This window comes from Anomaloglossus baeobatrachus, chromosome 4 (assembly GCF_048569485.1).
Source record: "Anomaloglossus baeobatrachus isolate aAnoBae1 chromosome 4, aAnoBae1.hap1, whole genome shotgun sequence".
NCBI lineage: Eukaryota > Metazoa > Chordata > Amphibia > Anura > Aromobatidae > Anomaloglossus > Anomaloglossus baeobatrachus.
This window is the reverse complement of record NC_134356.1, coordinates 334463659-334476758: the sequence shown is the minus strand read 5'-3', so window position 1 is coordinate 334476758 and position 13100 is coordinate 334463659. Positions and strand designations below refer to the sequence as shown.

At 45.6% G+C, this 13100-nt stretch overlaps 1 protein-coding gene across 1 annotated transcript in view; it reads right to left on the bottom strand.

Annotated features, from left to right (window-relative positions):
• Positions 1-6976, bottom strand: part of KCND2 (potassium voltage-gated channel subfamily D member 2) — a 642239-nt gene extending 635263 nt beyond the window's left edge. The window contains exon 1 of the mRNA XM_075345046.1: positions 4950-6976. Within this exon, the coding sequence (XP_075201161.1) occupies positions 4950-6064 (1115 nt within the window). The 5' untranslated portion in view covers positions 6065-6976. The remainder of the gene's footprint in view (positions 1-4949) is intronic.
• Between the last annotated feature and the right edge of the window lie 6124 nt (positions 6977-13100).

Sequence of the window (13100 nt, the reverse complement as noted above, 5' to 3'; positions counted from 1 at the left end):
TGATACAAAGTAAAATCGATAACGTCTTGTAAGAAATGACAAACTTCGCAGAAGACAATACATATCTTTCTGTATATGTTAATTACTTTCCGAATAGGTTTCTGTATGTTATGCTTAGCTTTAGATCTTCCTGTCAATATCATACAGAAGAAGAATGAAGACCACCTCCTCTAACTGGAACATAGCTCTTAGGGGTACTTTGCACGTTGCGACATCGCTACCGAAATATCGTCGGGGTCACGTCATTAGTGACGCACATCCAGCGCTGGTAGCGACATCGCAATGTGTAAATCGTTCATTTTCATAATGTCGCTCCTGCTGCAGGTACGATGTTGTTTGTCACTCCAGCGGCGTCGCACATCGCTGTGTGTGAAGCCGCTGGAACAACAAACATCTCCTTACCTGCGTCCCGACGGCAATGCGGAAGGAAGAAGGTGGGCGGGATGTTACATCCCGCTCATCTCCGCCCCTCCGCATCTATTGGCCGGCCGCTTAGTGACGCAGAACGCACCTCCCCCTTGAAGGAGGGATTGTTCGGCGATCACCGTGTCGTCGACGACAAGGTATGTGCGTGTGAATCTGCCGTAGCGATAATGTTCGCTACGGCAGCAATCACAAGATATCGCATGTGCGACGGGGATGGGTGCTATCGCGCTGGACATCGCTAGCCGATGCTAGCGATGTCGCAACGTGCAAAGTACCCCTTACAGAAGAAGACTGAAGACCACCTCCTATAACTGGAGCATAGCTCTTACAGAAGAAGACTGAAAACCACCTCCTATAACTGGAACATAGCTCTAATAGAAAGTGGTCTATAGTCGTCTTCTGTAACTGTAACATAGCTCTTACAGAAGAAGGCTGTAGACCACCTACTATAACTGGAACAGCTGCCATTGCTTCCTACTCATGCAAATGGGTGTATTGTAGCTCCATGTATCTATAGTACATGGGGCTATATTTTAGCTCCCATAGCAAACTATAAGACTCTACTGTATCACTGTATGGCTCCTGGATTCATACATTGTCTGGTTTCTAACTGTCTATGTATGAATCCAGGAGAATACAGTAAATCTAAGCTGATGTAAACCAATGGAAACTGGTGTGGTCATAAATAAGATAAAAGATTGTTCAAGAGACGATAAACTTGAGTTATAGACCCTGCCTTCCGAGAAGCTTACAAACAGATCCACTTAACTCATTCTGCAGCCTTTATATACTGTGGTGCAGGGAGAAATCCAACCAATTTAAGATTTCCAGAAAAGGCAAATTGTAAAAATACATCAGTCTCCTGCACACACAGCCATGTCTCTCTGCCTCTGTGCGGGGAGAAATCCCTTCAGACTCTGTTTTCTCCTCTAGCACACTACAGAGACGCTGGACACAGTGATCCCCACAGTAAAGAAGCTGCTCTATGACTGAAAAGAGTTGAGAAGATTCATATTTACTGCTCCAGAACACTCGAGAAACATGTCCTTCTAGATAGACTGCTGGTTTGATGTCAACTATTAGGGTTTGCTCACACAAGCGTATAAATCCAATGAGTACAATCAGATAAAAAAGGGGACTCTACTCGGACCAATGTTATTCGATGAGGCAGTGAAGATCTGCATTTTTTTCTTAGCTGTCTTTGGCATGAGAAGGAAATCCAATTTAACTCCTAAATAAGTACAGTGCAAGAACAAAAAAAATGTATGCTGTACGGACCATCAGTATGGTATCCAATTTTTATGGATACATTACAATTCTTTAAGATGCTGGGTAAAAAAAAAAATGTATTGCACACAGACAGTGCACCAATAATAAATGAGAAAAAAAGTGTCCCACTTTTCTGGATGAAAATGGGTTTGAATGTTATACGCTTGTATGACCCCAGCTTTATACTAATTTTATCCTCTTAACCACAGGAATGAATATAACACTGTAGCCTCCGGAAGACAATGGTACCACTCAAGAGTTAGCTCGCTTTTAAGTGGTTTGAAAAATGGAACCTGCATAGACATTTATAGAAAACAAGTGAGACATCGCCAGCTAAATTCTTTGTACATTGGCTTTCAAGATTTGTCCACTCCTGACTAGTAAGCTGAAGCCTGCACATAGTGGACATCATACATGAGAGAATCCTCATACAAAGAAGAGATCTAAGCTGACACTTCTATCTGCTAATTGTTCAGGTTAACGGTTACAGACCCTGCCATCAGACATATACCACTGTAACACATTCTGCACTTTGTCATGTACTGTAATGTATAGAGGCTGTAGAAGCTAATTGGTTTATAAAGTTCTTTCTAGACAAAAATTAATGCATTTAAGAACATATTGCCAATGTTGTCTATATTCTTTAAACTCAATGATTTTACTTTCCCCTGAAAGCTGAATTATGGATTGGTTGTTGTAGATCACTTACAATTAGAGATGAACAATTTAATTCACGCTGCCTGGTCTGGTGTCCAGTCTAGTCCTCCTTGGCAACCGGTCTTCACTTCTACACCCGAATCCTCACCACAGAATTTTTTTGTACTTAACACAAATTCCCGATGTCATGGCGCCTATAAATCACCAAAGGCACTCAGGTTGCTGTGCGAGAATGCCAAGTATGGGAGTGAAGTTCGGTTTATATGTAAGACCAAACTAGATGCCGAAACGGGGCAGAACCAAATTGCTCATCTACACTTCCAATGTGTCTTCTAATATACAGCCATGAGAAAGACTAACCATACCCTCTTTGAGAGCAATGGATTTACATGGGACATAAAACATATAGCCCTCAGAAGGTCTTTTAGGTTGGTAAAAACAACCTCAGAAGAAAAACACATGACAGATAAAGTCATACAGAAAACAATTATTTCAAGGTACTGCTGCTAAAGTTGGTTCTACGGGTTGTTGATTCATGGGGTTCGTCATAGACTGCTTCTGAATTTTGGGCTAGTTTGGTCAGGTGTTATATATCTGAGATTGTACTTACCGCCTTTGACCTCCAGATTTATTTTTTTTTAAAAAAAAGTTATGTTCTGATGCGTAAAATCATGGATCTGCGTGTACTTAGTTTTTCTCAAGAATTGATTTATACCATGTGTGTGCTTAATATATCCAATTTTCCGTGTTGGGCTACATAGAGAAAGTTCTCTGGACAATACATTTCTGAAATCGGCCAAAATAATCATTCAAGCTGGAGTCAAGGAATTATATGAAGGCAAAATACTCTTTGATTAGCATGAGGAAGCTTATTCACAAGGGAGGTTGTTTCATATTCCTGTACAATGAAACATGAAATTGACTGAGTTGATGTGAGAGTTGTAAAATATTCTTCAGAATATGTTAGTAGCTGTTGGACGTAATATGTTAAAGGCACACCAAACCTACTGTATGCCACCTAGAAAACAAAGTGCACTCACAAAAACATTTCTGGAAACGTCTCTGTGGGATTTCTCAGACCTGCAGATATTCGGTATTTGTAAGAACATAACAGGCTTCCAATCACCAGTATGAAATAGCTGCATATATGTAGACAGAGATGACCAGAACCATTGGAACCCAAGAAATCCTAAAAAGAAGAAAGAACCGAGTTTCTATTTTGGGTATGGTGGTTGCAATGATCTCAAAGTTACCAGTGAATTGAAAGTAATAGGAAGAAAATGCTAAATGTGGAGGATCTCTGGCCATTGTCCTCAGCAGTGAAGTGTGGTCATGTGCATAGTCAACCTCCATTACAATGAACTGAGAATATAAAAACAGTCAACGATTACCAGATCTCACAATGAAGAGCGACTACTCCTCCAAAAATCACAGGGATGAGAGCCACGTGTGATGGATTCTCATTGGATCATTGCCTAAAGGTTTACATGGCATAACGGTCTGTTGGCATAAAACCCTACAACCTCTACTTTGCCCCCGCTCTGGCTATCTAAAGGTTAAGTCAGTGGAGCAGAATTGACAAGCTTTGATTTCAGACATAGGTCTTCATGTAAAAAGTATAGTTAAAGGGATTTTCTGGGAATATAGAAGTAGGGAATGTTAAAATATTAACAAATATGAATTACTTAACCCTTAAATCCACTGCCACACCAGCGCTTCGGCTCTTATGGTCCGCACTGGTACCAGAAGTGATGGAGTCTGGTCTATCAGTCCCCAAAATCTGGCCTCAGAGGTCACGTGTTGAACATGCCAATGTCACGGCCTCACGTGACATTGTCACATTCTGGAACCATCATGATCATCATGTATCCATACGTCAACAGAATATTACAAAAAAAAGCCACAGGACATCCATCATATACCCACAACAGAAAGAACTTCTCATCTTAGGTTCTGTTCTATAGGCATATTTCAGAACCCTTATGTACCTCTATATATTTTAGATGTTATATCATTAACTACGAGATGGAGAAAAGGACAAGTTCTGTGCAGAGAGCTGGCACATATGATCACACAGGTCATTGGGATGTATGGAAACAATTATCAGGAGGTAAAATGTGCTCGGGAGTAGAGTCCTCTTATTTCTACACCTGCGGAGTGGTCTCTCCAGGATTCATGTCCTTAATGCCTTACGATCCAGAAGTTCATGGTCATTGTCTGAGCTCCAGGTATTTTACTATTAGCAGTAGGAGGCAATGATATATATGCAGATCTGGTCTATGGGAACATGAAACAGTAAATCTTGACCTAGTTCTTGATGCCTCTACACCAAATCGTCCTCTCGCACACAGCAGCACCCGTCAGGCTCAGGTATACACGCAGGATTGTAGCTCCACTTTACTGACTATATATGTAAGAAAACATTATTACAAAATGACAGTTCTGTACAAATTAAACTTTTTGGATCATACAACCATGAGGTATGACGGAGAGCGTGCACATTGTGCAATGAGAGGTAAAATGCTTTGCCAATGACACAGAAATTCATCAATAAGAGACAGAAATGCTAAGTAGTTAGCACACAACGTAAGACTTACCCTAGTGTTGTCATAGTCACAATGGTGTACCAAAACGCAGCGGGAATACTAGTGAATTTGCTGTTTAGGGAACCCTTCTCCGCATAAAACATTACGGTGGCAAAGATGATGATGGCCATAGTAAGGGAGAATAGCAGAAAGCCCAATTCAGAGGCACAGCTCTTAAGGGTATAACCCAAGATCCGTAGGCCTTGTGAGTGGCGGGAAAACTTAAAGATCCGAAAAACCCGGAACACCCTCAGTGTTACAAAAGCACCACTTACGTCCTCGTTGTTGGTCATGACCAGACCTATGTAATAGGGCATGATGGCCACCACATCAATGATGCTCATTACACTTCGTACAAACCGATATCGACTGGGCGCAGCCACCAATCGCAGCAAGTACTCCACAGTGAAAATCATGACACATGCTGTATCCAGACAGAAAAAGGCCACCAGGTAACGCTCACCACAGGGCAACTCCCGCATGGATCCTGGCATTGTACCACATGGGACAGTCTCCACCACATTGGCGATGACGGACACTGCAATGAAGAAACCAGTTACATAGTAGAATACTAAAGCCAGCGTACTGGTGTGGGGGTTCTCGAACGCTCGCCACATTTTCTGCCTTGCCGACATGGGGGGCAGGGGTCCCTCCATTGCGCTATCGGATTCAGCATCGTCCAATAACCTCTCGGCGTTCTCCCTTCTCCGATCTTTATATTCCTCATAACAGCAGTCCCCGACAATCTCCGGGATAATACCAAAAAATGCCAGTTCCTCGTCGTATGCTGCAATACATTCATGGCGCGGGTAGTGAAGTTTACCTGTGCGGTAAAAGTTGAGAATGTGGCGGAAAATGTCTGGGTCCCTATCAAAGAAGTACTCCCCTGTATCCTGATTGAAGAAAAAGTCTCTTTCCGTGCTGCCAAGGAGAGTATCCGGGTATCGCTCTAGAGTGTTCCTCCAAGTCTGGAAGCGGGTACCGCTGACGTTCAATACAATCAACGAGTCCTGGGACCTTCTTTTTTCCCCTCGAGGTGGAGGTGGCATAGGAGCTGAAGCTACCGGCATCCAGCCAATGGCGGCTGCCCTGGCAAAGGGTAACCATGCTGCCACTCCAGCTGCCATGGTCCAATTTCAGATGGTACAATGGGCTCTCTGTTTCTGAGTTCTTATAGGGGGCTCCACATGTGTCACAGAGCAGCAGGGTTAGGGCTATGCACAGGGATGGCTAGCATGTGGAAGGGGCACAGGAGGGCACAGGTATGCAGCCTCTGCCAGGGACTGGCACACAACACATCCAGTACCATCACTGAGTTCTGTGGAGCCCTGCATGGAAGGCTGTGAGGGAGCTGCTACCATGTCCTGCACGCCTGGACTGTGAGGAACCTACCTGACCAGAGCAGGCACCAGCGCAGCCCGACCGGGGGCAGCAACAGGTCAGCACAGTCCAGGAGCAGCGGCTCACCGGAGGGTGCACTCAGCCTCCCAGCTGCCCGGAGGGTGCACTCAGCCTCCAAGTTGCCCGGAGCCTGTACTCAGCCTTCTAGCTGCCCGGAGCCTGTACTCAGTCTCCCAGCTGCCCGGAGCGTGCACTCAGCCTCCCAGCTGCCCGGAGCGTGCACTCAGCCTCCCAGCTGCCCGGAGCGTGCACTCAGCCTCCCAGCTGCCCGGAGCGTGCACTCAGCCTCCCAGCTGCCCGGAGCGTGCACTCAGCCCTCCGGCACGTCTGTGCTCACACCGGGCTCAGTCCATCTCAGCACACGGTAACCCCTCCCCCGTCTACTGCCGGCGCTCATACATGTGCTGCCAGTGCCGGACAGGTGTGCACTCCGGAGCGGAACGCGGGCATGCTGCAGTGTCCGTGCAGCGCCAGAGCCGTGCTTAACCCCACAAGATCAAATGGCTCCGCTTCACCGAAGAGTTGCACTGAAGTTGCAAAAAGTCCAACAGGCGAGATCTAGTGACCCGAGGAGGCAAATCCGGGAGTCAGGCGCAGTGTGCTGTGCTGCTGGATTCCACAGGATAGACACCGTCCCCCTCTCCAGCACCCATCCTGAATGATCGCACAAGACACGCTGCCATCCTGCATCTCACCGCTAGATGGCGCACGGAGGCAATGACAGATGCAGGCGCACTCAGGCGGCGTGTCACATACAGATCTGAGGCTGGAGAGGCAGGAGTGCGGGAGAAGGCATCCTTTATGTTTAGCAAATATTATTTAACACTCCACTTGTAGCCACTTCTCGCTTTGCCTGAAAAAACTGCAACCAAAATATGAGCGAATCTAGCTTAAAGGGATTGTCCACTCCCTTAAAGAGCAATCAAGCAAGGTGAAAAATACAGAATACAGCTTACCAAGCCATAGCCCTCCAGTCTTCTTATAGAGTGATCTGCAGAGGATGGCTAGGTGAATGTGATGCACATTTATATTTTTGCAACACGCCTGATTGCTTTTCAACACAAAAAAGGATAGACAATTCCGTTAAATGTAGCCATAGCCTAGATATTGGATATTTCCACCTATCCACATCATATAAGGATGCAATGTATATAAAAAGCTTTTCTAGAACTGTTTTTCCACAAAAGCAAAAATGCTGCATTTTTTTGTGCAGAAAATCTGCAGTGATAACAGTCCCAGTGATTTCATCAGCGCTCGTGCACACTGTGCGGTCAGACGCTGCTGCACTGTAGGGTTTTAATCCTCTTAGGGCTCATGCGCACGTTGCGTAATTGCATGCATTTAAGCTGCGTATAGCACTGCAGTGTAAACGTAAATGCATGTGTCCTGCGTCCCCTGCATAATCTATGAAGATTGTGCATGAGACGTGCGCACGATGCTTTTATGAACGCAGCGATTTGGATGCTAAAATTTTGACCCAAATCCGTGCGTTCAAAAATGCAGCATGTCAATTATTCCGTGCGCTATGGATGCAGCTCCCGCTGGCTATGGTGGGGGCAGCAGCCATCGCCAATGGGTAAGGAAAGGAAAGGATCCGGCACAACCTCTTCTTATAGTAAAATCATCATCATTTTATTAGAAATATTAAAAAATACCATCCGTGAAAACCGAAAGAGATGTTAATCCATTGGAGCTTTACGCGTTTTGGACTTCAGCATAAAAACAAGAAAGAATCCTTAATCATAAGACTTATGATTAACCCCATAGCGACGGCCTAACGTCTCAAGACGTCGGAAAAACAGGGTACTTATTCTGTTCCGACGTCTTGAGACGTCAGGCCGGAAAAACCCTGTAGCGCCCCCCAGTGACGAAAAATCTCGGGGGTTTCAGCTACCGGGGGTAGCTGAGACCCCCCAGATTATGAATCGGGGTGTTTTGTATGCACCCCGTTAATGCGATCGCCGGTATACACCGTATACCGGCGACAACATTAAAAAAAAAAAAATGGCTGGTAAAATTTATTTATTTCTCATCTGACGTGATCAAACATGTCAGATGAGAAATAAATGTGAGCCCTTAGTGCCCCCAAAGCCCCCGGTACCGGAGAAATCCATCCAACCCCCCCCCCTCCGGAAAATCCAAGATGGCGCCGACGCGCGCTGAAAACTCCCGCCGCCGCCGGCTCTGCATTCATTTCCCTCCGATCTGAAATGATCAAACATTTCAGATCGGAGGGAAATGTCCCCCTCCTGACCTCTCCTCCGGTACACCGGAGCTCTTTGGTCCCTGGAGCCCCCTCCAGTTCTTCAGAGCCCCCCTCCGGAGCGTGCAAGATGGCGCCGACGCGCGCTGAAAACTGCCGCCGCCGGCTCTGCATTCATTTCCCTCCGATCTGAAATGATCAAACATTTCAGATCGGAGGGAAATGTCCTCCCCCTGACCCCTCCTCCGGTCCACCGGAGCCCTCTGGTCACCGGAGCCCCCTCCGGGTCTCCAGAGCCACCCCCCCTCCCCCGCATTCATTCTGCTCTTTCTGCCGCATGTGACACGTCACATGTGGCAGAAAGGTGTCCCCAGGTCCCCCCAGGTCCCACTAGGTCACCCCCCAGCCCCCGAGCCCCCGAGCCCCCGGTCCCCCGGTCATACGTTACCTGTCTGGTGATCCGTCCCGCGATCACGCCGCCTCCTTCTTGAATGCTGACGGCGCATGCGCAGACAGCGGCTGTCAGCTGGATTCCTCCCCCGGTCCACAGTGGAGCAGCCTGTGCATCAGCGACGTCAGTCTTGCAGGGACGCTGACGTCGCTGATGCACAGGCTGCTCCACTGTGGACCGGGGGAGAGTGAGTGCAGTAATCAGCAGTCTCTCCATGTGAGGAGTGTGGTCCTCACATGGAGAAACTGCTGTTCCAGAAAATGGGGGGTACGTTCTGTGAGCGTGCCCCTCATATTCTGGAATGAGGTTACTGCAGGTCACTCTGCCCTAAGTTGGACCGGGGCAGTGTGAGTGCAGTATTCTCAGATTACTGCACCCACACTGCTCATGGAGAGCTTGCTCTTCCAGAAAATGGGGGATACGTTCCCTGAACGTGCCCCCCATATTCTAGAAGATCCAGAGTCGGCGTGGGACCTCACGGATTACAGCGGATTACAGCGACCGTAATTTCTTTATTTTCAATAAATTGGGGAAAGAGGAATGTTTCGGGGAGTTTTTTTTTCAAATAAATTTTTTTTTGTCTTTTTTTTTTTGTCTATTACTTGACTGGGTTAGTGATGTCGGGTATCTGTTTAGATGCCGTGACATCACTAACCCCAGGGCTTGATGCCAGGTGACATTACAGCTGGTATCAACCCCATATATTACCCCGTCTGCCACCGCACCAGGGCGCGGGATGAGCTGGGGCGAAGCGCCAGGATTGGCGCATCTAATGGATGCGCCACTTCTGGGGCGGCTGCGGCCTGCTATTTTTAGGCTGGGAAGAGTCCAATAACCATGGCTCTTCCCACCCTGAGAATACCAGACCCCAGCTGTCCGCTTCACCTTGGCTGGTGATCTAATTTGGGGGGGACCCCACGTTTTTTTTTTTTAAAAAAAACGCCTGGGGAGCCCTCCAAATTGATCACCAGACAAGGTGAAGCTGTCAGCTGTGGTTTGCAGGCTACAGCTGTCTGCTTTACCCTAGCTGGCTATCAAAAATGGGGGGGACCCCACGTCGTTTATTTTAATTATTATTTTTTTGGGGGGCTAAATACAAGGCTAGGCACCCTTTAGTGCCACATGAAAGGCACTAAAGGGCGCCAGCTTAGAATATGCAGGGGGTGGGACGTTATATATGTTTGACATGTATCCATTCATCCATTGTAGCATTTTAGGCTGTGCGCCCACAATCGGGATTTGCAGCGTTTTGGGCGCAGAGTGTTTTCCCTGCGTCCATAACGCTGCATTGTGCAGTAGAAGCACAGTGGAAGGATTTTTAGAAATCCCATGCCCAATGTGCTTGCCCAATGTGCTTCTTTTCTCCGCCACATAAACTGACCTGTGGCGCAGCTTCCCGAGCCTCAGCATGTCAATTTATGCTGCGGAGATGAGTGTTCTCTGCAGGTAGCATAGAGCTCCACAGCGGCCTGAACCCAAATCGTGGGCATGGGCAGCTGCGTTCTCCCGTGGACAACACTCACATCTCTGCAGGAGGCTGACACTGTGTACTAGACGCCGTGTCGCTGGCTCATGGCCACATAGCCTAAAAGTGAGACATTGGTTGCTACAGCAACATTTTTGTGAAGTACCTGTGGATTCAAAATGCTTATTATACTCCTGAATAAAATCCAGTTTCCAAAATGGGGTCACTTGTGGGGGTTTCTAATGTATAGGTACCCAAGGGGCCCTGCAAATGTGACATGGTGCCCGCAATTTATTTCAACTTTTCCAGAATTCAAATGGTGCTGCTTCCATTCCAAGCCCTCCCATTTATCCAAACAGAGGTTTTTGGCCACATGTGGGGTATCCCTGTGCTCATAAGACATTGGATAACAACCTGTTGGGTCCACGGTTTGTTGTTGTCTCTTGAAAAAGTGAGAAATTTGATGCTGAAGCAACATTTTTGTGAAAAAAATGAAAATTTTCAATATGGCAACCTAAGCTTATCAAATTCTGTGAAGTATTCGTGGATTCATACTGCTCACTATACACCTAGATAAAAGCCTTGAGGTGTCTTGTTTCCAGAATGAAGTCACTTGTGGGGGACCTCCACTGTTTAGGCACCTCAGGGGCTCTCCAAATGCAACCTGGCGTCCGCTATTGATTCCAGCCAATTTTGCAGTCAAATGGCACTCCTTCCCTTCCGAGCCCTGCCATGCGCCCAAACAGTTGATTTCCACCACATATAAGGTATCGCCAAACTCAGGAGAAATTGCACAATAAATGTTATGCTGAATTTTTTCCTTTTACTCTTGTAAAAAAAAAAGCTACCTGGTTGAAATAACAATTTTGTGGTAAAATTTTTATTTTTTTTTCATGGCTCAACGTTATAAAATTCTGTGAAGCACCTGGGGGTTCAGGGTACTCACCAAACATCTAGATAAATTCCTTGAGGGGCCTAGTTTCCAAAATGGGGTCACTTGTGTGGGGTTTCTGCTGTTTAGGTACCTTAGGGGTCCTCCAAATGTGACATGGTGCCCGCAATCTTTTTCAGCCAAATTTCCTTTCCAAAATTCAAATATTGCTCCTTTCGTTCCAAGCCCTCCCATTTGTCCAAACAAAGGTTTCAGACCACATGTGAGGTATCACCGCGCTCATAAAAAAGTGGTTAACAAACCTTGAGGTCAAATTTTTGGAATTACCTCTTGAAAAAGTGAGAAAATTGATGCTAAAGCAACATTTTTGAGAAAATTATTAAAATTTTCAATATGACAACGTAACGTTAACAAAATCTGTGAAGTACCTGTGGATCTAAAATGCTCACTATACCCCTAGATAGAAGCCTTGAGGGGTCTAGTTTCCAAAATACTGTCACTTGTGAGGGGTTTCTTCTGTTTAGGTACCTTAGCGGACCTTTAAATGCAACATGGTGCTCGCAATCTATTTCAGCCAAATTTGCTTTCCAAAATTCAAATATTGCTCCTTCTGTTCCGAGCCCTCCCATTTGTCCAAACAGAGGTTTCTGACCACATGTGGGGTATCGGCGCACTCATAAGAAAGTGGGGAACAAGTTTTGGGGTCCATTTTGTTGTGTTAGTTCTTCTAAAAGTGAATAAATTTGGGTTAGAGCAACATTTTTAGGTAAAATTTAATTTTTGCTTTTTTTCATTCCACATTGCTTTTGTTCATGTGAAGCACCTGAAGGGTTAATAAACTTCTTGAATGTGGTTTTGAGTACTTTGGGGGGTGCAGTTTTTATAATGGTGTCACTTTTGGGTATTTTCTGTCATCTAGGCCTATTGAAGTCACTTCAAATGTGATGTGGTCCCTAAAAAAATGGTTTTGTAAATTTTGATGTAAAAATGAGAAATCGCTGATAAACTTTGAACCCCTCTAACTTCCTAACAAAAAAAAATTTTGTTTCCAAAATTGTGCTGATGTAAAGTAGACATGTGGGAAATGTTATTTATTAACTATTTTGTGTCACAGAAATCTCTGGTTTAACGGTATAAAAATTCAAAAGTTGAAAATTGCTAAATTTTCAAAATTTTTGCCAATATTCAATTTTTTTCTTCAATAAACGCAAAAAATATTGTCCTAAATTTGGTACTAACATGAAGTCCAATATGTGACGAAAAAACAATCTCAGAATCACCGGGATCCGTTGAAGCGTTCCAGAGTTATAACCTCATGAAGTGACACTGGTCAGAATTGCAAAATTTGGTCTGGTCATTAAGGTGAAAATTAGCTCCGTCACTAAGGGGTTAAGGACTCTTTCTTGTTTTTATGCTGAAGTCCAAAACGCGTAAAGCTTCTTACTATCAGAAGAGGTTGTGCCGGATCCTTTCCTTTCCTTACCCATTGTCCGTGACTGGTTGGGACTCACCGGTGGATTCCAGGCACCCGCAAGGATCAGCAGTCCGGGCAGCAGGTGAGCTGAAGATAATCTTCTCCTCCTACATGCAGCAGCCATAGCGCATGAAATCAACTTTTTTATACAAAAAAACTGCATCCATTACGCAGTGTTTCTGCAGCGATTTGAAGCGCACATGTCCTGTCAAATCGCTGCAGAATATTCAGCATTTATGTGCACATGAGCCCTTATGCTTCTATGGGAAGCCTGAAA